Raw genomic sequence first — 27,864 nt, forward strand, 5'->3', positions numbered from 1 at the left:
AAGGAGTAATATTGCAACCACTAAACTACTACATTACTTCTGACTGGCTTACTCTGATATTTTTACTAACTTAAATATCACATGTATATATAACATTTTGTTCTGGTGTAACGAGAATTGTCTACTTATGCATTTATTGTCTCATAATCAGCCCATGAAGACACTCCATGTTCTGTTAAAAGGGATGTGTTAGGGATTAATACAAATGAGCAATTATCTGCATTATGACCATTAGTAAATGTTGAAAAAATGTATTTAGCAAAGAATCAAACACCGATTGAATATAACAAGAGCCCACACACAGTTAACACTTTTTGCACATTCCTGAGGGAAATCAGATTTAAGACAGAGACTCATTCATAGAACAGGGACACATTTGTAGAGATACTTTCAAGGTTATGGGCTTGGAGGGAGTAAAGCACAGAGGAACACTAGGTTTAGTCAGAGAGGGCCAGATAAGAAGAATTGTGCGTAGAATGTATTCCTTCAAAAGACGCTGACCTGAAGCTGTAGCACCAAGACGCTAAGGACTAGTCTTGGTGTCATCAAGGGGGCCCGAATGTAAACCAGGGTGCTACCCCAACAGTTTTGACCAATTAGATAGTTGTACATTCACATTATAAACTTTGTGTAAAAGTAAGATAGTCATCCTTTCTCTGACTGTGATTGCAGCTAACTGTCTTATAGACTGTGATTTCTGATCAGATTAAGATCCATGTACATGCTAATTCTTTCTCTTTTACTGGCTTAATAAATAGCTAAAAGGGTTTTACTCTTCTCTCTTCTGTTCTGCAAAAAAAAAAACTCTAACAGATGTTTGCTGCTGTGCTCGCCGTTTTTCCACTTCTTCCATTGTCCCTCTTCATGTCATACAGTAAAAACAACAACACAGAATGCATTATATGCTTTATTAACAGGGTAAATTAGGTCTTAGTTCAGTAATGATATGAACTAATACCAGAGCAGACTAAACTCTAATGCCAATATCCTAAATAATAATGCACAGATTTAAACTGAATAATAAAATTAAAGCAACTTAAATAGGTTTATTCTGACAATTTGTTAGTGACATTCACATATAGGCACTGAAAAAGTAAAAAAAAAATATTAAGAAACATTCACACACAAATAAATACACAGGTACAATTTTGTATTAGCTATCCTAATATGCAAAAAGATGAGGCGTCAAACATTTTCAAGTGCAATAGGTAAGACATTACAGTACAGAAACCTCATAAGCCTTTAACAGGCTCTGGTTTGGCATTGTTTTGTCTATGCTAACACATATTCCTCCCTCCATACGCTTGAATCATTCCTAAAGACATGAGCATTGACCTCAAATCGCACTTCATACACCCCTGTAGTCCAGGAGAATTTCATTGCTGCAACAATGGATTAACCTTTATTTCATCAGGGGATTACAGGAATCCTCTCTGAGTTCAGTACCAGGTTCCAGGCAAACATCCATCCTTCTTTTTCCACACATTAACCACAACCATGAGTGTAGGGTCCCCCAGGTGTCAGCTGTGCCACATGTGAAAGGTTTCAGGCTTGGTAATGTCTTCAACTGTGTTGAAGAATTGGATATAAAATTAGCTATAATAACATTCATTATAACAAAGGTTTATACATAGTAGGTTACCCAGGAAAAAGGCATATGTATTGTATATTGTGAAAAAGGTGCAATATGTTTACAGGTTAGTTTATATTTTGGTAAGACTGCAAGGTGTTAGACAAAGCCCTGGTTTGAAGCCTTATACTGGTTACAGTTGTACGATACACTGTGTCAGCTATAGTTAAAGGAAAATAGTCTCAACACTTGTATTAAAAAAGATCCTTTGAATGAATGTGAGTATATCAAATAATATCAGTTTTCTCCACTGGACCATTTTCTTTAAACATGGTCACATCCCTGTGTTTTTCATTTAATGGCCTATTTTGACACTGTCCTCCCTCCAAAAACGACCCCATAGCTTGTTAAGCAGCTTAAAACAACCAATTCTTCAACCATTTGTAGTTAGCAGCGCCCTCTGGCCACAGCAATTATGAAGGATGTCAAGGCAGAAGTGAAAGAGTATAAAAGCAAAAGTTGAAGCCAGGATACATACTATAAAGAACGACAAGTTCCACTTAGGGTGGGTCTAACAAATACACTTTGACCCAGCAGAGCGGTGTTAGTGTCCGAGTGAAACCAGTAGTTATAGTAGAAGTTATGTAACTTAACTTGTGTGCATAGCTACATAACGTCTATGTCACGCTTTACGCCACCTACGTAACAACTTGAATTCCTGTAGTTACAGCCATTCATTTTACTTTTTTAAACTTTGTTTTCCTAGACCTAATTATGTACTTTTCTCCGCTAACAATTAAGCAAGTAGCATTGGTGCCTAAACCTAACACTACTGTTACTGTTTCACAGCGCTAATGTGCTGGTGGTAGGGCCGCTAATTACGAAAAGCTTCTGCAGGTCGTACTTGAGGGAAGAACAATCGGCCTATGTGATCGTAAGCTTTGGAGAACTTACTTTTTTTTTTTCTCCAAGTGACAATCAAGACTTACTCCTCAGTCATGCCTTTTTGCTATTTTACATTGCCTGGTCTGTTAGATGGAGAAACATAGCTGTTTCCCCAAAAAATGTAAATGCTTTTATAGTACATGGTGCGAAACCATTGTTATACATCTCAACTTCAGGATTTTTATATTCTGTATGATGAGTGTCCATAATGCCCAGGATATAGTGAAATAACAATCTGCAGAGATTGTCTTTTGCAAGACAGCAGCTTTTTAGCATTTAGTGGGATCTACACATTTAAAAAACATCAGGTTTAACTATCTAAACTATAGCCTATACTCTAGATATCACTCACTACTATAAATAAACAATGTATCTCACTGAGCTATGTTACTGTTGCCCCGATGGGCTGATGTAGTCCAGTTGAAGATGCACTTCAGTACTCATAAAAGAGCTAAAGTGACTTTAACACAGTGGAGGGAGAAGCTTTTTATTTCTTAAATGTAAATTAAGTTTCCAGTATTCCTTTCCTGAAGTTTTATAGTTAGCGTCCCTTTTTTAATTTAACTCCAACAGCATCTAAATCAAATCAAATCAAAATTACTTTATTCGTCCTCAAGAGGAAATTCAGTTAGTTATCTGAGCACTTTGTAAGCACAAGTGTAAAAGTAATCAGCACTAGTTCAACATTTTGGGAAACATGCTTTGCTTTCTTACTGACAGTTAGATAAAGAAGTACCACAGTCTGTTTGCTAAATATGAAGCTGCAGCCAACAGACGGTTAGCTTGTGACAGGCTACATGGCCCACTACACTACACAATACGCCCCCTGAGATAACTTCCGGTATAACGCACTTATTTCAAACCCAAACCATGATCTCTTTCTAAACCTAGCAAAGTAGTTTTGGCACCTAAATCTAACCAAACTGGGACGGTTTTGAGAGTGTGTCATATGTTAGGTACAGATAGAAGGTCCAGCTGCAGTCCTCCATGCCCACTTTACAAACACTTCACCAAATGACACACCACCTGAAATGATTTCTGACATACTTCTTTTAATCCTAACCATGACGTTTTCCTAAACCTAACCAAGTAGTTTTTGTCCCGAAAACTAACCAAATAGTCTTTGTCTCTACACCTAACCAGGAAGTTATCAACAACTAACCACCTAATACCTGGTTAGGTGTAGTTTTTGTCCCTAAGCCTAACCAAGTAGTTTTGGTGTCTAAACTTAACCAAGCTTCTTCTACTGTTTTCTTTCTGCCACAATCTCTTCTTCTCCTGTTTACTGATGGATTAGCCTACAGCAATACATAACACTGTCATCTTCTGACCAAAGTACATTAATGCAGCTTTGTTTATTCGCTCTAAACCAGTTGATGGAAACGTCCATAATTCACATCTTCTGTGATGTGACATTTCAAAAATTCAATATGACTTTAAAGGAAACACGGCTAATGTCAACTAGGGATGGGCATTCATTCCATTATGCTTAGGTAGGCTAACTGGCTCCAGGCTGTTCAGACATGAAAGTTGTATCACTGTTTTTATCAAACAGTTAGGAAGAAAGCAATTCATTGGGCTAGGGCTAGGCACAACAAACTTTAAAAAGCATTAGTAAGTAAACAGAGAACGGTGCAAGAGAGCAGCAATGCCATCCACACTAAAGGCTTGTTTAAATTTTGTCCATGTTTAAAACAGTGTCCATTTTTATAGTGATATACTAGACGGAAGGAGCATTATTAGCACCTGGAGTTCATTCTCGAGACAGACAGCACTGTGGCCTGAGAGGATTAATCTTTCTCTTTCTTACTGTAATTATACAAACGTTAGTATAGTCCATTATAATAAATAAACTTAAAAGATACAGATCATGTTAATATTAGATTTGGGTTTTTGTTCATGTTTTTTTTTTATCAGAGATGCAATTTTCTGGTGTTATTTCAGAAGCTTTAACATTTAGTGCACTTGTGAGGCTCATGAGATGCATATTGCTGTTATTGTGTTATTGATGTATATGCCTAAAGTAGTCAGGCAGTTAAGCCAGTATACATTTAGTGGGAACACTGAATCAAATATTAATGGTTAGCTCAATCTAATTCTAATTCAGGGTTTATATATGTGACTGAATTCTGCAGTTCTAAAATTGATCACATGCAAATCTGATTCTTGTGTAAATTGCAAAGTTTCAGCTCTGGATTAAACTGCATGCTCTAATTTGACCTCAATTGAACTGAACTGTACCAGAATTTAGCGTTTTTCGAACTAGAACCCTCTATAAGAATGTTTACACCAAACATTTCACAAACTCCAGCCAGCCTGCTTTTCTAAAAAATATGTTCCATTACAACAAAACAGCATTGTCAATATGTTTTGAGGGAAATGTGTTTCCTTTCAGATTATATTTATTTTTGACGTATCACAAATAAGTTTCAAATCAAAGTCCACGTAAGGACGAGGACAGGGATGATGGACTGGCTAAACAATCAAAGAACTTTGATTCAGCAGACTGCTGTTCATGTCCCATGTAAAACTAAAAGAGTATTTTAACCTACGTCAATATATTTAACTTATAACTTATGGAACAATTTCAACCCAAACCAATGTATTTTCCGAAACCTAACTAAGTAGTTTTGTTGCCTGAACCAAACAAGTAGCCTAGTTTTGTTTAAATTCAAACATGTTTAATATGCAACCGTAATCCGAAAGTATAAAACTGAGAATGCACTTTCATTGTATGGGACATATTTTTTAGGGGACATTATTGTCCTCCATAGAGCTAACCAGTGTACCATTACTGTTTACTAGACTTGCCAGATTTGCCAGATTTGCTAGATTTAGCAGCTTTGGTAGCTTTGATGTCCATCTTGGTCTTCTGGATACGAGAGAAGATCTCTTTAAAAAGGGCTTTGTACTCTGGAGTGTTCTGTCCCAGCCTCTTATCCACCGCCTCCACCTGCTTGCTGATGCTTTCAATGGCCTCAGGGGTGGAGGGTGACTGGGTGGGGGTTGGGGGAGGCGCCGGGGTGGGGCCCATGGCACAGTCTTTCATGGATGGGTCTCGGGAGACAGGTCTGGAAGTCTGCACCCCGGCATGACACAGACTCTCCTCGTGGCGCCTACACTTCCCCAGCAACTCCTCGTATTTCTCCAGTAAGGCGTGGTACTGCTCGTCCACCTCCCTGAGGATGGACATCCCTCTCTTCCTCACGCTGTTGGCATGGAGGGCGTAGCTGCCTCTCCGGCGGCCGGAAGCGTCGCGGGCCACTATGGCGTTGAGCGCCGTGTCGCTGCAGCTTTTCCTCACGGGGCTGGACTCGGGGAGAGTCTCTCCTCCCACACCGCTACCGCCTTCAGTCTCCTCCCTCACGCCTCCTCCTGTCTCCCCCACCTCAACTTCCAGGAAGGTGTCGGTCTCTGGGGTGCTATTGAGGACAGTCTGGGTAAGAGTCACGCCGTCGTCCTCGCTACTCAGCAGGAAAGTCCTAGCGCGGCGTAGCTGCTGCAGCTCCTGTAGCTCCACCTCCAGCTCCCGTACTCTCGCCTGGCAGCTCTCAGCATCCTTAAGGCAAAGACAATCAAATCGTAGCTAAATATGATGATTGATGATGAATTAATGATTAAAAAGAAAAAATCGAGCCAGCTCATTCTCTGGGGTGCTCCTGCAGAGAGGATTACGGAAATACTTCTATACTGCTATTGGTTTTTTAACACATACAGACGGGAGAGTTTGGATTTTTGAAGTGTGGTTGTATGAGGTAGTTATGCATAGGGCTGGGTGATATGTCGATATAAAAAATACATTGATATATTTTTAAATGTGATATGGAATGAGACCATATCGCATATATCGATATAGTTCAATTTTTTTCTTTCTTTATATATACATGCTATATATAACATATATATATATATATATATATATTATTATAATATATAGGGTTTGTCATATTTAGTTCTTTTGTAATGTTCGTTATTCTTTTCTCATATAAATATATTTATTTCAGAAAAAGATTGGCCTATTTTATTTCAAAGGCTATTTTTATTTAAGAAATTTTTTTTAATTGAAATGTGCACTTTATGGAGCTTTGATTTTAAATATTATAATGTTATACAGTATTTATGTTGACCTAAATAAACAGTTTCAATAAAACTACTTGTGACATGTCATATTTGGCTTTGACTTTGACTGAACATTTGCTCTCATTTTGCGATTAAAATATAGGGATATATATCGCATATTGATATTCAGCCTAAATATATCGGGATATGACTTTTGGTCCATATCGCCCAGCCCTAGTTATGCATAGTCAGTGTATTACTACCAGAGAGGCTGGCAGGAGAACAGGCACGGAGGCTTAGAAATGTTCTGCTGTGGACGGGGCACCAGCTAAGTGTATTTTATCCACCTAACAAAATCAGTGTCAGTGTACACTATATTTAGAATATTTTTAGTGCGTAACCTTGTCATCAAACATCCCTTTCCAACAGGGAACCATCTATCCTCTCTTCAGAGCCACCAGACTCCTTTGTTAAAACCGTTATTTAACCTTGCAGAACACAGTAGTTACTGTAGTTACTGCTACCGTTGTACCACCACGTTGTTAGTGTTATTGCGTGATTTCGGTGTTTTATAGGGGTGAGGAACTAAAAAAGACTAACAAACAAACTAAATGATGCAGCAGTAGACCATCAACTTCTGTGTTCTGCAAGATTAAATTACTGTGTTTGTTAATGGTGAATGTGAAGAGAGCACAGATTGGCAATTAGGTTTTAGTTCCCTGTCATTAAAGAATGTCTGACGCCAGACAGGTCTTAAATATTTAGAAAATATTATAAATATAGCGTGCACTTAAACTGATATTGATTTTTTTTATGTTGCTAAAATACATTTGACTGCTGCATGCTTTTTCAAACTGGCAGTGTGCCATCTGCCATCTTGTCTATATAAACGGAGTCACTAAAGTAGCTAAATATGCTACTACTATACTGCCCTACAAAGTCTTACTGCAGTAACTACATTTTTGGTCAAAATTGAGTTATAACTAAAAATGAATTCCTTGATGTCTGTTTTATCTTGTGACAAAGTTTTAGATTTCAATTTTGCTTTATTTCAGAGAAATAATTAAATAAAAAGAACAAAATCCAACTCAAAACCAAAGCAGTAATTTCACTTACCACGGTCTGCTTTGGATATACATACTAATTTAAACATAAAAATAATAGAAATTAAACGTTAATTAGAAAGGGAAATTATTATCTAGATAGTGATGAAGTAAAAAAGTGAGATAAAATTATATTAAGACTAAAACATAACATTTCTTTATAATATTAAGTCTAAAATACAAGTATTTTAGACTTAATATATTATTTACACAAGTTGTATTTACACTTTTAAATACACTTATAACAAAATCAATTTGAAAATGTTAATTCACTGAAAACAAAATATAAAAGCTGAAAGAAGAGAACAACGTTGTAGTTACTGCACTCTGTTTTTGCATTACTATTGGAACCTTTTACAGCAATGCAATAACTACGATTTTGGGGTCAAAGGTCATAAAAAACAACATGATTTCTGAGCATAAAAATTACATCATTAATACATGTAGAAATAAGTGTCATATCACTTATATACATATAATCAATTTGGCTGGCCAGTTAAAAAACGTTAAAAACTTTAAAGCAGTTTTTCTCAGTTTTACCTTTTGCGTAGTTAGACTTTGTAGGGCAGTGTAGGTTATTTCAGGTCAGTTATTCAGGTTGTCCATACATCCCTCAATAGTAGAAAGCCTCATATTACCCCGTTACAGGTGTAACAAGTGGTCCACGGGTTTTATTTCCCAATTGCTTCATTAAAATGTATAGGCATACCATTATGTTACCATGAAAAATGCTGGGTCCGGTTAAGTGAAAACACTTGCCAGAAGTTGCACTGAAGGTATCACATGGGCTAGGAATAAGGTGGATACGTCTACACCAGGGATTCCCAAAGTCCTATTATAGGCTATTCAAATTGCACTTCATCTTAAAATGAAGCATAGAAGTTACCTTCTTGCATTTTTCCAACATGTGTTTTGATGACGGGTTGTTTAGCTCCACGCTCATTTAAACTTGCTGCAATTTTTGTTCAACGCGGCTCAAAATATTGTAACATTTTCCACACTTATGTGCTTTCTGCCTCTGATCCTGAGCCTGTCATCATCCTCTTTGCTCTTAAAAGTGGAAGCTTGCACCATAGCTGTGTTGCATTATATTGAAACTGTTACAGTGTTTCAGATTAATGCAAATGAGAGAGTGCATTGTTGTGGTTGTGATTGTGATTATTTTATTATATGTGTGTTTTGGTCATTTGAGCATGATTAAACATGCCTGTATGTCTATAAAAAGCTTATTGCATTTTGTTTTTTTTGAAGGTGTGGGTGATTGGGGGTGCGTCAACCCGGTTGGGACATAGAAGGGGGTGCACGGCTAATAAAGTTTGGGAACCGCTGATCTACACCAAAACAACAGTTTAAAATCGACCTACCTGAACTCGTGTCTGCAGGCGGGAGAACTCAGCAAGAAGGAGGTTGCACTCCCTCTCCACCCCTTCCCTACGACCCCTCTCAGTCCGGGCAGCCGCTCGTAGAGCCGACACCGCCTCCCTCAGGTGCTGGTTCTCTTCTTCAAATGGTGGACGCTTAGTATCCACTGTAAAGCTCTCAGCCCTGCCCACTACAAACTCATCCTCATACCTGACAACACCAAAGACAAATATAATCTTAGTGTTTGTCATAGTTGTAAAGATGACTTGCTTTCCTTTCTTACAACTCTGGAACAAATAAGAGGTACCTGGGGGCTGTGCAAAGCTCCCTCAGACAAGGGAAGGAGTGGATGGTCTTGCGTCGTTCCCTCTTCTCCCTCCTGACTCGGAGCTGCTCCATGGAGCGAAGCTGCTCCACCTGCCCTGAGAGAGACTCCACCTGGTTCTGCAAAGCCTCAATGGTCCCTGTTAATCTGGACCAGGAAGTGCAAATGTTTAAGAATTCAAGGATGAAGGATGAAGGAATCAGGAAAAGAAAACTCCTCGTCCCACTTACCTCTCTATCTTCTGTTGTGAGCCCTTGCTCTCCATCACCAGTGTGTGGTTGGTGTTCTCCAGCTCTCTGGCTGTCCCGTCCAGCTGTTCGTACACTTTGGCATGCTGTTCGTTCATGTCCCGAAGAACCTCGAGCTGCTTGGACAGGTACTATAGGAGAGACAAATAGTCATGCTCGTTTGTACGAACACCTATATACAAGTTCACACATGGTAAAAATATTAGGAGCTGCAATCTCTAACAACAGCAAGTCACAAGATATCAAGATCTACTTGACAGCTAATCTGGAGCTGTCAGAAATATCACATGATCATCTGCATATGGACTTGTCGTGTCCTTTTCTGTTATCTAACAAATTTCAATCTTTCTCTATTTTTTCTTTTAGATTTTTTCTAAAGATCATGTGATCGGATCAATAGTTACTCTGGGGAGCTAAAAACACATGAAATGCAATATTTGCAAATCAGAACCAAACCAATTTTACTTAACAGACCACAAATAAGACAAGAGTTTGCTAGCTAACACACCTTGCAATCCCTCCACCTCACGCACCAGAGGTCTGAGCACAGCCAACACAATCAGCCAGCTGTTGGGCTCTTTTTCTGTAACCAGTTTAGAATAGAGCTGTTCCGATACCATTTTTTCCCTCCCGATACTGAATCCGATACTTGTGCTGTGGGTATCGGCCGATAATAACACGTTCTTACTGTAATGGACCAGTAAATAGATTACTAATTTAATAAATTAAGTGGTATCGGATCGGTGCCTGGACTCCAGTACTTGCCGATACCGATGCCAGTATTTCCGGCAGTATCGGAGCAATTTCCGATACTGGTATCGGAATCGGAACAACTCTAGTTTAGAGTGAAATGTTTGAAGTATTTTAACTTATGTCAATATAACTTATTTACAAAGGTAATGCTAGTTATGTAACAAACATACTTGTTTCAACCCAAACTAATGTATTTTCCTAAACCTAACCAGGTAATTTTGTTGCCTAAACCTAACCAGGTAGTTTTGTTGCCTAAACCTAACCAGGTAGTTTTGTTGCCTAAACCTAACCAAGTAGCCGAGTTTTGTGTAAATTTACACATGTTTAATTTGCAGCCGTAATCCTGGAGAAAATATGTTTCCCTCAGGACATAACTGAGAATCCAGTTTCATTGTTTGGGACATAATTTTTAGGAGACTGGGTAGCTACAGCACTTAACACCGAAATAGCACTCTATTGTCCATTAAACCTATGGGGAATTAGCAAACTAACTAGCTAGCTAACTAGCTAGCTAACTAGCAGACGGCTTGCTAATTCCAGCATCCTTTCATTCTGCACTGGTTGCAGTTGTTTTGTCAACTGCTGATTCTAAGAATAAATCATTATAAATCATTATAAAGCCTTTCTCTGTGCTACTGCCTGAATTAGGACAAACTCTTGACAGCACTCCATCGTTCATACCTCGATCTCTTGCACTTGCTCCTCATTAGTAATGTACATCTGCTGCAGGGAATCCTCCAGCTCTTTGTTCCTCTCCAGCAGCGTTTTCCCCAGCTCTGCTGCCAAGTGGAGGTCTAGAAATTAGAATTAGAACAAATAAACAAGTATGTCACAAGTGTAAAGCTGAGGACCAGGGGCGTCTCTAGGATTTTGACACATCCAGGGCTCAGCGCAGAGCACGCCGAAATTTTTTAGACATAGAGACATTCTCCACATAGCCTTAGAACACACAATTCACACTAGACTTGCATTCAGAGACAGATGCTTGGTTAAGTATAGGGGTGCACTGCAAACCTGTCATACCACAGGTGAAAAAGGTGAAAACGATGCAATCCCATAACTACAGATCATCAAATGAATTACCCATTTTGAATTTAGTTTGCACCCATGTACTGACATTAGCTAGCTAGGTAACAACACATTGTTTTTCCATTTAACACATTAGCAGCCACAGTAAAAGAAGCAGGCTGTGCAGGATCCCTGTGTGCAAGCTAGCTGCTATCATGCATGAAAAAGAAAATAAACAAGATGGTTCGAGGTTATAGCCTAACATTAACTTTAGCTACTTTCCCCTCTAGATTCATTGATTCATAGATTATGTACCTAAAAATAATTAACCTTGGGCTTCTTCTAGAGTCTACAAGAAGCCCAAGCTTAATAATTTTTAGGTACGCAATTCTCACACACTACAATTGCATTTACAGACAGATGCTAATAATCAAAGATTGTTTTTTCCCCATGTAATATCAACTAGCTGCTAGCTAGCTAACATTAGCTACTTCCCTCTAGTAGTTCCAGCTGCAACACTCTTTTCGAAATTATACATTTTTACATAATTTCTATTTATTTTTTTAGTTTTATATTATTCATTATATTTCTATTCCCATTACCTCTTTGATTGCTGACCACCTTTGGGGGGAAAAACAGGGAAATCTTTTTTTGTGACATGATATCTTGCTACACTTGAGCTGAACAGCTTGCTGTTGTCAAGTGGCCTGCTGCCTGACGCCGCTGTTTTGGGTGAATGACGTCACGTGCGACCTGGAGGTGTTAACCAGTGGTTAACTAGTGGCTTTTTAATAATTAATTGTTACTCAAACCTGTCCCCAAACACTGTTTTATCGAACCATCAACATAAGATAACTGTAGTTCGAGGATGTGATTTTAAAAAATATATATATTTTTTTGAAAATGAATATTCGGGGCTAATAGGCTGTAGCCCCGAATGTTTTAGCTTAGGGACGCCACTGCTGAGGACAGGGAAAAAGAAGGCTGAGGAGAGATAGGATGGATCAAGACAGAAGGAATATGAATAAAAGTATGTGAAAAGGAAATGGTGCTAGAGGAAAAATAGAAAAGGACAGATTGAGAGGACAAGAAGGGGGAATTTAATCTCACAGAAGAAGACAGACTGCAGCTGTACAATTTAGATTACCCTCTATCACGGTTAATAGAGCACCATTGTTCTATTTTAGGAGAGGTTATAATAGGGTCTGGAATAGAATGATCAAAGGGTCCATCACATATTCTCAGCCTGCACAGGACCAGTTCAATTATACAGAGAGGAGAACAGGAAGACAGAAAGACAATTGTCTTCCTGCGGCATGTCTCCCTGCTGGTCGACTTCTCTCTGCTGACTGAATAAGGTCAGAGATTGGTGCCAAGATTATTTGAAGAGACACCTCTCCGCTGAGATTAGGACAGAAATAGGATGAAATTCAACATGCTGGGATGCTGGAGGCTTTGACCAAGGCAGGAAAATTTACAAAAAAGTAAACACCAGCCATTGCTTTATCTCTGTTGCACCACACTTGTTTTATTTGTGACTGTTATAGCACTTCCAAAGTAAGGTGAGTCACTGTCATCGTTCTTTATTCTAACTGTGCTCTGACTCAGCGGTATTGATGGCCTTTATTGTTGGGTTTGAGTCAGCAAGATGTGGTCTGCGACCTCTCAAAATGAAAGCAGCGGACTAAAGTGAACAGCCAATGAAGTCATGTTTCATTCGGGCCTGGCTCCTTCTGCAATATTTAATGGTGATCACTGGGATGGATGCCAAGTCAGAAGCTACTCAGAGCAACTTTTGCAACTTTTTGTAATATTACGGTAAAATTATATAAGCATTGTTGATTTCAGTTTTAAGATTTTAAGATTTTATTCCATATTTTACCGTAAAAAAAGAAGTTTTTTCATCAAAAGAAATGCTGTTCTGCCATATAATTGACAAGAAAAATACTTTATAAATGGTGCATAAATTTAAGATTTTACCATTTAATATTACAGTATATTTCTGTTAGAGATATGGCGTTTAGTACATTTAACAGTGAAAAGAAGTATTATGTTTTACAAAAAATAAATGCAAAAATGATGGCTTGTATATATATTCCAGTATATTTTTTGCTACAAACACGGTGCCAGTGTATTTTACAGTGGAGTAATGTATTTCTAAAAAAGATAAAAATGTAAAAAATTCGGTTTTAGCTGATATATACATTTACGGTGTTTCATTGTTACTGAAACTGAATTAACTCATTTATCATTTTATGGTCTTTTTCTGTCATGGTTTTTTTTTATGGTCTAATTCCATATCACATTTAAAAATATATCGATATATAACCCAGCCCTAGTCTGCACGTTCCCAGTTTGGAGCACCAGACGTGCTCTAGGCAGGAAACTAATGAATGTATTGCTGCAGACGGGGACTGACACAAAACATATTAAAATCACCTAAACAAAAGACCACCCTAAAATGTTACCCATTTATGTGTGCGCTATATTTAAAGTTTGTCCACCGATTTTTGTTGCTATTCACAGCCGTCCACAGAACTTCCATATTGCTACGCATAAGCGCACTTATATGCTTCGTGCACTGCTGCATATCAGAAGATCCCCTTTGTTTAGGTGGTTAAATTATGTTTTGTTGCAGTTTATGGCAAAAACCATCATCTACTGCAGGTAGGTTTTCTTGATAATAACCAAAATCATATCAAGATAACCATTGAAAATGTCTAGATATCTTAAATTAATCTCTTATGAGCTATTTTTGTTGTTTTCATTATATTTCTCTAAACAAATGTACCTTTAGTTGTACCAGGCATTAAATGAACAAGAAAGTAAGAAGAAAACAAGGGTGGTCTAATACTTTTTTCCATGACTGTATTGTTTTTAAACAAATACCGCCTGATAAGAAACTTCAATACAGAATTGCCCAAAGTTTTCGGTAATTTAGAAATATTGTATGTATTGTTGGACAATTACTATTGAGTGATGCATATATTGAGTTATCCCTCTAATCTCGATATTAGAAAAAATATATTTTACAAATATTACTGATTTTAGTTCTTAAATGTATGACTTACAATATGTGGATTGAGAAGGTCTGGGAAATCTATCACATGGAACAAATAACTGACTCCTTGAGGCTTCAGAAAGATATATTTGTAAACAGATGGAGACCTGCCATGACCATACTAATGCAATAATCTCATGTTATCTTTATTTTTATTTTACTTTATTTCACTTCATTTAATTGATTTATTTCCATTTACACAGTTTATTATTTAATTCCTTATTGTTTTTTTTTGTTTTATGGTTTAACTATATAATTTATACATACTTGACCTGATAAATACACTTTAATGCTGTATTAAGCAGATCACAAATTAAAAACAGCAGACTAAATGTGAATTTGAACATATATTGTATATTGTACATTATATTATTATAATATAGTCTGTATGAGCTGCAAAAATTGAAATTAAATTTAAGTTTTAAAAAAAAAATCTCAATATTAGTTTTAGCCTTAAAAGACTAATATCAGTCAGGCACTATTTTAAAGTCTTGTCCTCAACTCCTTTAATCACACTAACGAGTAGCAAGATAAGCATCCAGTTGCCAACTCCTTATGGAATAATTCCCACTTCCCTCTGTGTTAACAGCTAAATTAATTCCTGGCGGGCCCCGGCATCAGCAGCTCAGGGACCATTGAATGGATTCATCCTGGAGGCCGGAGGCAGTGAATTATCCACCGAGCCCTCTTCCTGCTAGGACACGTTAAGTAGAAAGGCTCTGGAGGAATAGTTTACAACTCAAAGCATGGAATTAAAATGATGAGCGCCATGAACCATGAGCAGCCTACGGCATTTTATTCCATTAAAATTAAGGTCTCAAAGGCAAAAATAAATAGCCTTTCTGATATAGTGTGATGATGGCACAAATGTATCATATGACTGATTTTTTAAAATCTAATTAGATAAACTATGTATGACACCAAGGAATAGTTACATGTCTTACACTTTAACCGGAAAAATGAATAGATGTCAGATATTAAAAACAGGTTCCTCCCCTGATTTGCAGATCTTTCACCAAGTCATTATTTTTATATACTTTGGCTTAATTTCAGATACTAAATCATTATTTTAAGATTACTAATTCACTATTTTGTTGTACTAGGTCATTATTTTGAGATAAGTAATAATTTTGCGATGGTAAGTCGTATATTTCACGATACTAAGTAAATATAAGTCATTCTTTCAAGATATCTTTTTTTTTTTTGCAATACTGTCATTTTTTAGATACTTAGTCAATTTTATAATTGTTTGCTATACTAACTCATTATTTCAACATAATTAATTTTAAGAATTTGTCTTGTAATTTTGACATTGTAAGTCATTATTTTGCAACACTGAGCCATTATTATGCTTAGTCATTATTTTTTAATACTAAGTTATTATTTTGAGATACTAAGTAAATATTTGCTTAAATACCTGCCATTTTTTAAGTTAGTCATTCTTTTTAAGATATCTTTTTTTTCAATACTATAATTTTTTAGATACTTAGTATAGCAAACAATTATAAAAATGACTAAGTCATTATTTCAACATAGGTAAGTCTTTATTTTGGGAAATTATGTTTGTTTTTTTAAGAAATTAAGTCATTATTTTGAGATGCCAAGTCATTATTATCAAAATTAGTGACTCATTAATTTACATTAAGTCAATATTTTAAGATAATTATTTAAATATTTTGAGATACTAAGCCATTATTTCGATAAAGTTTCTCTTTATTTTGAGTACGTTTCTCATAATAATGACTTACACTATCTAAGGTTTTATCTTACTGTTTTCTTTTACTGACTTTGTGATCAATTGCCTGATAAATGTTTTACAGATGTTCAGTGCATAGCAACCTCATACAAAACTTACTTTCTTATAAGTGACTGACTGTATAGTTCCTCTGAAGTGGAACAGAAAAAGTCAGACTCATCTATATGGAAATTAGCCGACACCAAGTCCATCTGACATAACATAAGTGTGATGAAATGCATCTTTGATCAATACTGAGACATCTTTCAACCTTGTCTCACAGTCTTCTTTAGCAGGAATGTACTCAGTTGTCATCATGTGACCAAAGTATTGAACTCACTGACAATATTAGTGACACTTATGATACTGAGGAAGAACATGGGATGCTGCTGAAAGCTCCAGAAAAAGGTTAGTAAGTGAACCTTGAGTGAACTGTTTCCAAAGTCCAGATTTAATTTCCATATATCATCAGTAGATGTCAGGAGTATGTCTACTACAGCTAGTTAAAGCTTTTTATAATATATCTTTTTTTAGCACAGACCAGTCCGTTTGCTGGGCTGGTGTTGGACACATAAAATGTTCTTCTTCTCCCACAGATTGCTACAAAAAACAGTGAACTGGCAGTAAGGTGTGGTACTACTTCTCCAAAGATGGTGAGTGATGTAGTTGACTATGTTCTACATTAGCTATGCTTTCATCAATTCATTTCTATGTTCATTTTGAAGATTTGCATGAGAAAAGCCCAATGGAAACACCATAATTCTAGAAAAAAAAGTTGAAATCATGCATTAAGGTTGTTATGCTCCCTTGAGGTTTTTTTTGTCTTTTTCGAAAAATGTTAATGCGCTAAACGGTAGATCGCAACATTTTTTGCGAATAAGTTCTGCTGTATCAAACATTTAACTCTCACGACTGATCAGCTAAGACATATTTTCTCTCATGGTTGGCCAAAGTTGTGCTCAACCTCTTCTTCTTTGTTTACTGACAGATTAGCCTACAGCAATACACTGCCATCTTCTGACCAAAGTACGTCAATGCAGCTTTGTTTATTCGCTTTAACCAGTTGATGGAAACGTCTTATTCGCAGTTTCTTGAATGCAACATTTCAAAATTTTCCTCCAAATTTGATTCGACTGTTGTATACCTCAAATTAGGGCTGCACGATTATGGCCAAAATGATAATCACAATTATTTTGATCAATATTGTAATCATGATTATTAATCACGATTATTCATTGTGTTAGGGAAAACACCTGTATTTTCATTGCACTACTTTTAAACAAACAATAGGAACAGTTGTTAGTGTGTCAGAGTGTCTGGTGCTTGTTGTAAACAAACAGAGATCGCTAAGTGATCACCTCCTGCAGCAGCAGCACATACACACTGTACTGCTACAAAGCTAACTCTTAGCCTGTCAGCAATTTGCAGACTGGACGCTAAGGGGTTAACATCCCCTCCGGCTCTGCAGCTGGGAGAGACTGCTGCAGGAGGACTGGGCCACTGGCCGCGGGGGCCAGAGACTCGTTAAGAAGAGTAAGAACGAGTCTCCAAAAGTCCCCAATAACACCAGAAAAAGTCACTGGATTTGTGTCCAGTCGCTTTTTTGAAAAATAGTCACTAAGGGGGTCTGAAAGTAGCTAAATTTAGCAACAAAGTTGCTAAGTTGGCAACACTGCTTCGCCGGCTTTTACAAATGGCGCGTGTTGTTGTCGTGTAGAAACCTTACCTATGCGTTCGCCCCCTGGTGGTTGGTGGACTACTGGTGTAGAAAGTGAGTGATGAGATATGCAGGAAGGACGCATTTTAAAATGGAAATATTGCCAACGATCAGGTTAATTTAATCGTGGCGGCCAAAATCGTGATCATGATTAAAATTCGATTAACTGTGCAGCCCTACTTCAAATCCTGTCCATATTTGGGCCACTCCAACAAATCTAAAAAAAATACCACCAAGAAAAACAGACAACCCAAACACTGTGTTAGTATCCACACTGAGCTGGCAGGAAGTGAGGGTGAGCTCAGAGACAAGAGAAAACAGGAGAAAGTGGGAGAGGAAAAGAGAGCCAATCGATACAACTCACTGCAGCAGCAAACAACTTAGCAAGTCAATACTCGCCACAGACAACCATGTGTTTGCCCCACACAGACGCTTCACCCACACAGGATAAAACCAGCATAATCACATCATGTATGACAAATACATTTCCTGCATTCTGCAGAAAACCAGCTGCAACCAGCTCGAGATGTGTTCAAAGAACTCGATCTGCACAGTAAACAAGTTTAGTGTTAGATTCTATGAATCTTTTTAACCACTTACTGAAAACTCGTAGACATGTGAGCACATGTACTGGTTAATATGTGGTGATCTCTTCCACAGACAGTGTTGTTTTGCTAGGTGCATATCCCCCTTGAGATTTTTTGGAATGTGGAAAACAAGACTTCTCTTCCTCTTGTCCTGTGCTGCAACTTCTTAACACAAATGGTCCTAGAAACACTCAGTATCCATGCAGAAATGAATTATTAAGAAACTGCTTTTCTGTACATAAACTGCACAAACTCTATGGAGTCTTGGGCTATTTTGTCCATTTTTTAATCCTTTTCATCCTGCCTGTATACACCACTTACAATTTTGTGTATATTTTAGTCATTTTGTGTAGTTGTTAGTCATTTTGTGTCTTTTTTGGTCATTTTGTTTCTTTTAGTGTCATTTTGTGGTTATTTTGTGTCTTTTTTAGTTATTTGTGTCTTTTTTTGGTCATTTTGTGTCTTTTTTTAGTAATTTTGTGTCTTTTTTTGTCATTTTATGTCTTTTTTTAGTCATTTTGTGTCTTTTTTTAGTCCTTTAGTCCAACATAAATGTGATTTTGAATCTTTTTTTTACTTTCAAAACACTATCATGCTCAATAAAGAATTTTAAATGTTGCAAATGTGAACAATGGTTGCAAATATAACATATAAGAGGGTTACATCCAGTTGTATCATTTTATACAAAATATATCTGACATTGTCTCCAGTTTTACTTGGTATATCATCATCAAACTGAAACTGGCCTCATGGAGTTTACAGCCAGAACTTTAGAGGTAAATTTACAGTAGGGCTCCACGCTGCTTTGTTTTCTAGTCTGGATGTGATGAAGAAGTCATGATTTGGAGCTTTTGGAGACTCCAGAGGGCTAATGCATGATAAGCTAAATCAGCAATATCTAGCATGGGGCCTCTGCTCTTATATACTCTGTCCTTGGGCTGCATAAACACTTATTAAGCTGTAACGGGAGCATTAAAACAGTGGAGGAAGCCTCTCATCAGATGTAAATCAAGCCAACAAGCCTGCAGTCTCAGCTGGTAGAGCCACGCATTTTCCTCTTGGACTCGGGCCAGTAGAGGCTCTGGCTAACACAATTGGTCCAAACAAAAATGCATCCTAATTACATGTCTGCATCCCTCCTGTTTTTCTGCTTTAACAGTGGAAATGTGAGCTCTAACTTTCGTAACATGTATTTTACATTCCACAGGAGGACTCTGGTTTCCAAGTTTAACATCTGCTAAATTCATACAAGAGATTCAAATGAATTAAAGGAACAGTTCAACATTTTGGGACAGAAGCTAAGTGGGCAAAAATCACAATCACGATTATTTTTGGTCGATAATACTGATAATAAATAAATAAAAATGAAAAGATTTTGGATTTTCTTGAACTCTAAATGTAGTTCAACAGAAAAACGAATAAAAACGTTTTGGTTTTTTTTAAAAAAAAGATAAATAAATTATATAATATGAAAAGGGAATATAAACATATAAAAAAAGTCATATAAAAAGAAATTGTGAAAGCACCGCTAGTGAGCTCTACAATATCGTTGCCTTATCATAATCAAGGTATAAAAATATTTAGTCCAAAAAATTGTGATATTTATTTTTGTTCATATTGCCCAACCCTAATTTCACTTTTTTCTCTCGTAACAATCTCTAAAATAGTCACAGATATTTTTCAAATCAATAAATCGAATTCTGACTCAAGCTGAAACACGTGTTGTAACTGTTAAGTATAAAATTATTAATTTCACAGGGCTGGAAATACGCTGTGGCTCAATCTCAGTCTCTATCTCTTGTTAATGTTGAAATGCACGGCAGTAACAGCAAAAAAATACAACTCTATGTGCACAGGGCCAGAGGCACGCTGTGACTTATTCAACAAAGGAAACAGGGGAGCACTTCATTTATAGCAAATATGAAAGGGTTGCATTGAATATTCTGTATTCAAATGCTGAAACAAACTTCTTAACTTCTACAGAGTGGGTTTAACTTACATAGTTATCAACAGCAAGTGGTTAACTTAGCACCATGAATGGTTTAAATTTGGTAAATACAACTACACAAATCTCTCTAATTGCTTTTCCTTAAATGTATGAATAAATTAATTTACACCACAATGTCCTTTTGACTACTGGTGTAAAATGTAGAGACTTCTGGCAAGTCTAAAATTTGGAATCAAATTTTTTTGGTGTGGACCGAAAATCAATATGCTGATATGAATATTGCACAATTATGAATGATTGCCAACTGTACTATGCCTCACAACTGGCTCCATAATGTTGGGAATTAAGGATGCCTCTTTTATGAATAAATGATGACCTTGCACAGGGCGTCAAATATGTAAATAAAAGGGCGTTATCATAAATGCTATCCCTCCCATAAGGATATCAAATATGTAAGAATGAACCTGAGCAACACTTGTGTGGATCTCACGGTTCAAAAGTGTGGTTAGATGGCTATAAGAATTATTAATAATTATCATAAATAATTATTAATTAGAAGAAATGATATGACTTGATTGATTTGCTCTAAGTCAGCTCGTTGGGGCACCACTCTGTAAAACAGAGAAAAACATAGCCAATTCACCTAAATCAGTCTCATAAAGTTACTCCTACTATATAATTATGAATATAACTATAATCAAATGAATCGTAACAATCTGTAAAATAGTATTTTTCAAATCAATAAATCGACTGTTGACTGTGTAAAATGATTTTTATTCTGTTTCCCTCGTAACAGAGCCTTTTTCTCCCTCAGCACTTAGGTCAGGCTGATGGGCCTGCCAGTGATTCCTGCTCTACAACAACTACTGTACTGTAACACGACGACAGTGGCGTCTCTCTCTGAAGGCTTCGTGGCATCCTGAAATGTCGCACAACAAAACATGAGCTCAGACTGTCAGTGCTGCTCTGAGAGGCCCGACATCCTCTCCGCTCCGTCACACACAGAGCTCTCACACACACACACACCAAGACACGGCTCCGTCTCGTTTGTCCTCCCTGCAGCGATCTCTCTTTTAACTCTTTCCCAAAATAAAAACTAGTGAAAATCCATTTTTATCTTCAGGCCCATTGATGTGTGACACACTAAGGAAGTTTTCTCACTAGGGCTGGGCAATATATCGATATATCGATATATTTTTAAATGTGATATGGAATTAGACCATATTGCATATATCTATATAGTTAAAAAAATTATTTTTCTTTATATATAAATGCTGCCCTTACTAGGGTTTGTCATATTTCGTTCTTTTGTAATGTTTGTTTTTCTTTCCTCATATAAAAACATTTATTTCAGAAAAAGATTGGCCTACATTCTTTCATAGGCTATTTTTATTTAAGATATTTTTTAATTTAAATGTTCACTTTATGGAGCTTTGATTTTAAATAAAGGTACTCCTGTTGTTATACAGTATTTATGTTCACTTAAAAAATGGTTTCAATAAAACTACTTGTGACATGTCATATTTGGCTTTGACTTTGACTGAACATTTGCTCTCACTTTGCAATAAAAATATCGGGATATATATTGTATATTGATATTCAGCCTAAATATATCGGGATATGACTTTTGGTTCATATCGCCCAGCCCTACGTCTCACCCTTCCATTACATCATGATTGCAGGTACGCTACATGAGCAGCAGTGTTATTACAGCCAGGTAGAAACCGCTGCGTCAGCACCATTTTATCATGTACCGTTAGAATAAAAGGAGGACAGGCCATTGAGACATGATGAGAGACAGGAAATGAAGTAAGTGAAGCAGAAAACACTGAGGAGTCTTTGTCTTTAATTATCTTTTTTTTTTACATTTTTAAACTGCATTGGAGGAGCCATGCATATTATAATGAGAGACTCCATTTTCTGCCAGTGTGATGAAAAAAAGATCATGAAAGTCAATATAATGAGAAACTTTCTTAAAATAATGACTTAGCATCTCAAAATACTTTGGTAGGCCTTAGTCAAAATATCAGATGTCATGTCATTATTTCAAGAATGCGTCTTGTAATTTTGACATTGTAAGTCATTATTTTGCAACACTAAGTCATTATTTTTCTACACTAAGTCTTATTTTCAGACACTAAATCATTATTTTAAGATAACTAAGTCATTATTTTTAAAGATGTGTCACATTATTTTACGATAACTAAGTCATTATTTTGTTATACTAGGTCATTATTTTGAGATCAGTAATAATTTGCAATACTAAGTCATATATATTGAGATACTAAGTAATTATTTGCTTAAATACTTGCCATATTTTTAAAGTAAGTCATTCTTTCAAGATATATCTTTTTTTCCCCAATACAGTCATTTTTTAGATACTTAGTCAATTTTATAATTGTTTGCTATACTAAGTCATTATTTCAACATAAGTAAGTCTTTATTTTGAGAAATTATGTTTGTTTTTTAAGAAATTAAGTCATTATTTTGAGATGCCAAGTCATTATTATCAAAAGTAGTGACTCGTTAATTTACATTAAGTCAATATTTTAAGACACTTAGTCAAATATTTTGAGATACTAGGCAATTATTTCGATAAAGTTTGGCTGATAAATGTTTTACAGATGTTCAGTGCATAGCAACCTCATACAAAACTTACTTTCCTATAAGTGACTGACTGTATAGTTCCTCTGAAGTGGAACAGAAAAAGTCAGACTCATCTATATGGAAATTAGCCAACACCAAGTCCATCTGACATAACATAAGTGTGATGAAATGCATCTTTGATCAATACTGAGACACACCTGGAAACATTTAAAGAGTCGTTGCATGCTCAGTTAATCGTTTCTTTGTCTATTTCAATATATTCACATATTAAGTGAATGCCTGAGATGTATGTAGATGTGATTGCTCTACTTGTTTGGCTGTGGTAGATTCACTCATGCTGTCACTGTATAGAGCAGGTGGCCTTATAATGAAAAGATGGAGGGTAATTAGCAGACTCTGAATTAGGTTAATTAGACAAAGACTGAACAGTGAGCCCTCCTGCTGGCTTGTTTTTGCAAGATCCGTCTTTTACTAAGTTAATTCAGTCATCTGCACAGTCTTCCAGTGCCTTACATGTGAGAATTTGCAAATAAATTCAACATCTTGGGGTTTGGGAGTCTTGGTCGGACAAAACAAGACATGTAATAACGTCAATAACATCCTAGAACATTTTCTACTGACGTTAAGTGTCATCTTTTAATGGATAAAGGACCTGACAGATGATCGATAATGAAAACAAGAGTTCTAACCACAGATGTAGTACTAGATTCCAGTCATGGCCTCAAGTCTGGTCTCAAAACCCCTATTTTGAAGTCACTTGCACTCGTCTTGGTCTCCTGCCTTGTCGGGCATGGAATGATCTTGGTCATGTTGTTCCCAGCTGCTGATTCAGGATCAGTTGTACAGAAAGTTGTCTGATTGATCGGCTATTTCTACCAACATGACGCATTTGATTGGTTTAATGTTGAGAAGGTCGATCAATCTTGTTTATAGACAGATTATTTCTTTCCATCCTAACTCATGAATCACTATATTAACAATGGAAAGACAGTATTGCCTTCAATGGTCTCGAAAAGGACTCTGGAATCGGTCTCTATTGGGTCTCAGCTGCTGTCTTTACTCTGACTTGAATAAACCAGATCTTAGATTTGATTAAGTTGTTCTTGACACTACAGCACAATGTCAAATTATATGAAAAAAAAAACAAGACTACTGCTCTGCCCTACAAAGTCTAACTGCAGTAACTATGCAAAGGGTAAAACTGAGAAAAACTGCTTTAAAGTGTTTTAATGTTTTTTTAACAGGCCAGCCAAATGTCTTAAAGGTCGGTCAGTGATATGACACTTATTTGCTGTAAAAGGTAACTATAGTACAGTACAGTAACTATAAGGTTGTTGTTTTCCTTCAGTTGTTATATTTTGTTTTCACGGAAATTTTTTTTTTCAAATTGATTCGTTACAAGTGTATTTAAAAGTCTCTCACAACTCTAATCAAAGATTTGTGTATTTTAGACATAATGCTATATTATAGTCTTAATATAATTGTATCTCACGTTTTTACTTAATCACTATCTAGATAATAATTTCCCTATCAAATAAACTTATAATTTCTATTATTCTTGTCTTCACTATTCAACACAATGAAGAAATACAAGGCTGCACTGTTTCAGATATCTGCTTTGGTTTTGAGTTGTATTTTGTAGTTGCTGCAATTTTTTATATAATTGTTTCTCTGAAATAAAGCAAAATTGAAATCTAAAACTTTGTCACAAGATAAAACAGACATCAAGGGGTTCATTTTTATTCCTAACTCAATTTTGACCAAAAATACAGTTACTACAGTTAGACTTTGTAGGGCAGTGCAGACTGTTTATGGTCTGATTGGTTAACAGCAGTTGATATTACGACAGCCCAACAGATATATCAGTTGACAGATATTATCAGCCGATATTTGTCTATTAAAGGTATGTCTTTATCGTGTATATGCTGTCTGATATGTGCTGTTTGAAAACTCTTTTTACACAATATATAATGCAGTAAATGTTGCTTAGCTTGATTTATTTACTTTTTTAAAAGTCAGCAATTGACTGAAACTAAACACTAATGATGTTTGGTGAGCTGTTTATTTTTTTCCTATTTATTCTTTATTTTCTCAGTTATCATTTATTGAATCGGCTGACAATGTAAAACATTGTTTGTATAATGTATAATAATGTTCAAAATATTTAATAAAGTTTCATGTTTGAGAAAGTAGCTCTCTAGGTACATTTATGTGGTGAAAAATCAGTGCACAATCTACATTAAAAAAAAGGTTTATTTTCATTCCAGCTTAAAAGAAAACGCTATATTGGCCACCATATCGATATTCGATTATTTTTCCCCTTGTCTCAAAAATCCCATATTGGTCAGGCTCTGGATATAACAACTTACACTATTTAGACCCCAAAACAACGATGTACATTGTGGTAAGTTAAGTAAGGTATGCATATTCATAATTCATATATCATGGGAAATAAGAAGGTAAATGAACCTTGACTTGTAGTTTATTTAGGCACCAAAAGCAACCATATTGGATATTTTGAGGTTGTTTTCATCAGGGAAACCTCAAAACTTCCATGAAAAAAACAAATCTGAATCCAACACTGATGTAATATTACTGCCAAGCTTGCATATTCATGCTTCACATCAGCAAAAATGAATGGTAAGTGCCATTCAAATAATACATTTGTTTGTTAAGCTGCAGAGACACTGAGCCCTTGGTAATAATCAGGCTCCATATTATGAAATCTTGACACTTCATGCTAAAATATTAGTGGAAATGTGACATCACCAGTCCAAAACCAAAAGATTTTCAATGCACACTGATAGGGCTGGGCGATATATTGATATAAAAGATATATTCATATATTCATAAATGTGACATGGAATTAGACCTTTTCACATATATCGATGTAGTTAAAAAAAAATGTCTTTCTTTATATATAAATGCTGCCCTTACTAGGGTTTGTCAAATTTAGTTCTTTGGTAATGTTTGTTATTATTTTCTCATATAAATATATTTATTTCAGAAAAAGATTGGCCTATTTTATTTCATAGGCTATTTTTATTTAAGATATTTTTTATTTAAATGTGCCCTTTATGGAGCTTTGATTTTTTTTTTTTTTTAAAGGTGCTACTGTTGTTATACAGGATGTTTCAATGAAACTACTTGGGACATGTCATATTTGGATTTGACTTTGACTGAACATTTGCTCTCACTTTGTGATAAAAATATAAGGATAACTATATCGAATATCAATATTCAGCCTAAATATATCGGGATATGACTTTTGGTCCATTCACCCAGCCCTACACAATGACACAAAAAAGATTAGAGAAGGTGGAACCAGAACATGTTTCTTGCATTTTTCTTGAAAATGATGATCAAAACTATCCTTTTGGTGGACAAAATGTATTTTATTATGCTATATTATTTCCATAAACTACAGCCCTGATAACACTGTCATTGAGGGTTGATGCTGACAGCAGCACCAGGCCCTGCTTGGCATGCTGTCAATGCATTGTTGTCAAAGAGGCACAGCTCGCTCCTCAAAAACAACCTTTATCTCACTGTAGTGAATGAAGGAGGCACTTCTAAAACACATATATCTCTTTCTATGACGGAGGCCTTTGTTACAGCAGGCCAGCTGACCGACCGGTGGGATGCTGAGCAGAGAGGATGGTGCGTGTCTTACCCTGCTCCAGGTCCTGTTGGTCGTACCACGGCTCTTCCTCTTCGGTCACAAATTCCTCCATTCTCCCTGAGCTTAGCATGGGGGACCCCCTTCCCTCCTGGACCCGGGAAAAACGCCGACACGAGCCGCTGAGTGAACAATAGAGCCCGGCTCCTCACAAGGCAGCGGTCGCTCCTCAAGCTGGAGCTGCGGAGAGGCTCTTCCAGCCAGGGAGTGTTGTGTTGAGGGCTCGACGTGTTTCCTCTCTTCCTTCCTCGGTCACTCCCACCTCTCCCTCTCATCCCCCCTCACCGCCCGCCACCGGCCCATCCCGGTCCTCACACCCTCAGACCCGCTGCTGCTGCTGCTGCTGCAGAGAGCCGACAGACGTGGCAGCGATGTTGCAATAACAGCACTTCCTTTCTCCCTGTTATCAGCGGCACACTCAGGACGCCTTCATGGGCTGCTCGGAAACTGCAAATGTTCAGCTTTAGGGCTGTTTCCACTACCGGGCAATATCCGGAAAGAGGCGGGTCTCACTCGCCGAAACGCCCCTAATTTGAATACGAGCAGTCTGGAGCGACTTTTGTCGGGACTCTTTTAGTCCCTGTTGAAGAGCAGGGTCTTTTTTCTCCCCTGAAAACAGCCTGGTTACTGATTGGATAGATCGCTAAGCGGGATGTAGTGCTCTACACAACAACAACACACGCCATTTGTAAAATCTTTTCAGACCCCCTTAGCGACTATTTTTCAAGAAAGCGACTGGAGACAATTCAGCAACTCCCTAATCCTGCTGCATTTAAGACTTTGCCTTTTGAAGTTTCTTTTGCATTAACATTTTTCCACAAAGTCCCAATGTTTTTTTTGTTAAGTCAAAAATGAAGAAAAGAAAACAGAAAAGAAAAAAAAGGGTTAGGGTTAGGTTTAGCGACTTATGTCTGATAAGCCCCCTTAGCGACTATTTTTCAAGAAAGCAACTGGAGACTTTTGGAGACTCGTTCTTACTCTAACAACGAGTTTAAGCGGCCCAGTCCTCCTGCAGCAGTCTCTCTAGCTTTTCTAGATTTTTCTTGATTCTTTTCTAGATTTTTCAGGAGCATTTCTAGATATTTCTAGATCTTTTCATGGATTTTCTAGATTTTTTCGAGGTCATCTTCTAGATTTTTCTAGCCTTTTTTATATTC

General features: G+C 36.7%; 1 protein-coding gene across 1 annotated transcript; it reads right to left on the minus strand.

Annotated features, from left to right (window-relative positions):
* Nucleotides 1-892: 892 nt before the first annotated feature.
* Nucleotides 893-26,990, minus strand: LOC131959462 (cerebellar degeneration-related protein 2-like). The gene is made up of 6 exons (XM_059324663.1): nt 26,702-26,990; nt 11,047-11,159; nt 9,595-9,743; nt 9,347-9,511; nt 9,042-9,249; nt 893-6,074 (listed from the first exon to the last, which is right to left on the minus strand). Exons 1-6 carry the CDS (start codon nt 26,778-26,780, stop codon nt 5,307-5,309), a joined length of 1,482 nt encoding a protein of 493 aa, XP_059180646.1. The 5' UTR covers nt 26,781-26,990; the 3' UTR covers nt 893-5,306.
* Between the last annotated feature and the right edge of the window lie 874 nt (nt 26,991-27,864).

The sequence above is a fragment of the Centropristis striata genome, chromosome 21 (assembly GCF_030273125.1).
Source record: "Centropristis striata isolate RG_2023a ecotype Rhode Island chromosome 21, C.striata_1.0, whole genome shotgun sequence".
Taxonomy (NCBI): Eukaryota; Metazoa; Chordata; class Actinopteri; order Perciformes; family Serranidae; genus Centropristis; species Centropristis striata.

What these genes read in the sequence shown, in the direction of transcription:
- LOC131959462 (XM_059324663.1), bottom strand. Translation starts at nt 26,780, where the DNA reads ATGCTAAGCTCAGGGAGAATGGAGGAATTTGTGACCGAAGAGGAAGAG. An exon ending in TCACAACAGAAGATAGAGAG is followed by an intron (nt 9,512 to 9,594) that starts GTAAGTGGGACG and finishes TTCCTGGTCCAG; the next exon opens with ATTAACAGGGACCATTGAGG. An exon ending in GCCTGCAGACACGAGTTCAG is followed by an intron (nt 6,075 to 9,041) that starts GTAGGTCGATTT and finishes CTTTGCCTTAAG; the next exon opens with GATGCTGAGAGCTGCCAGGC.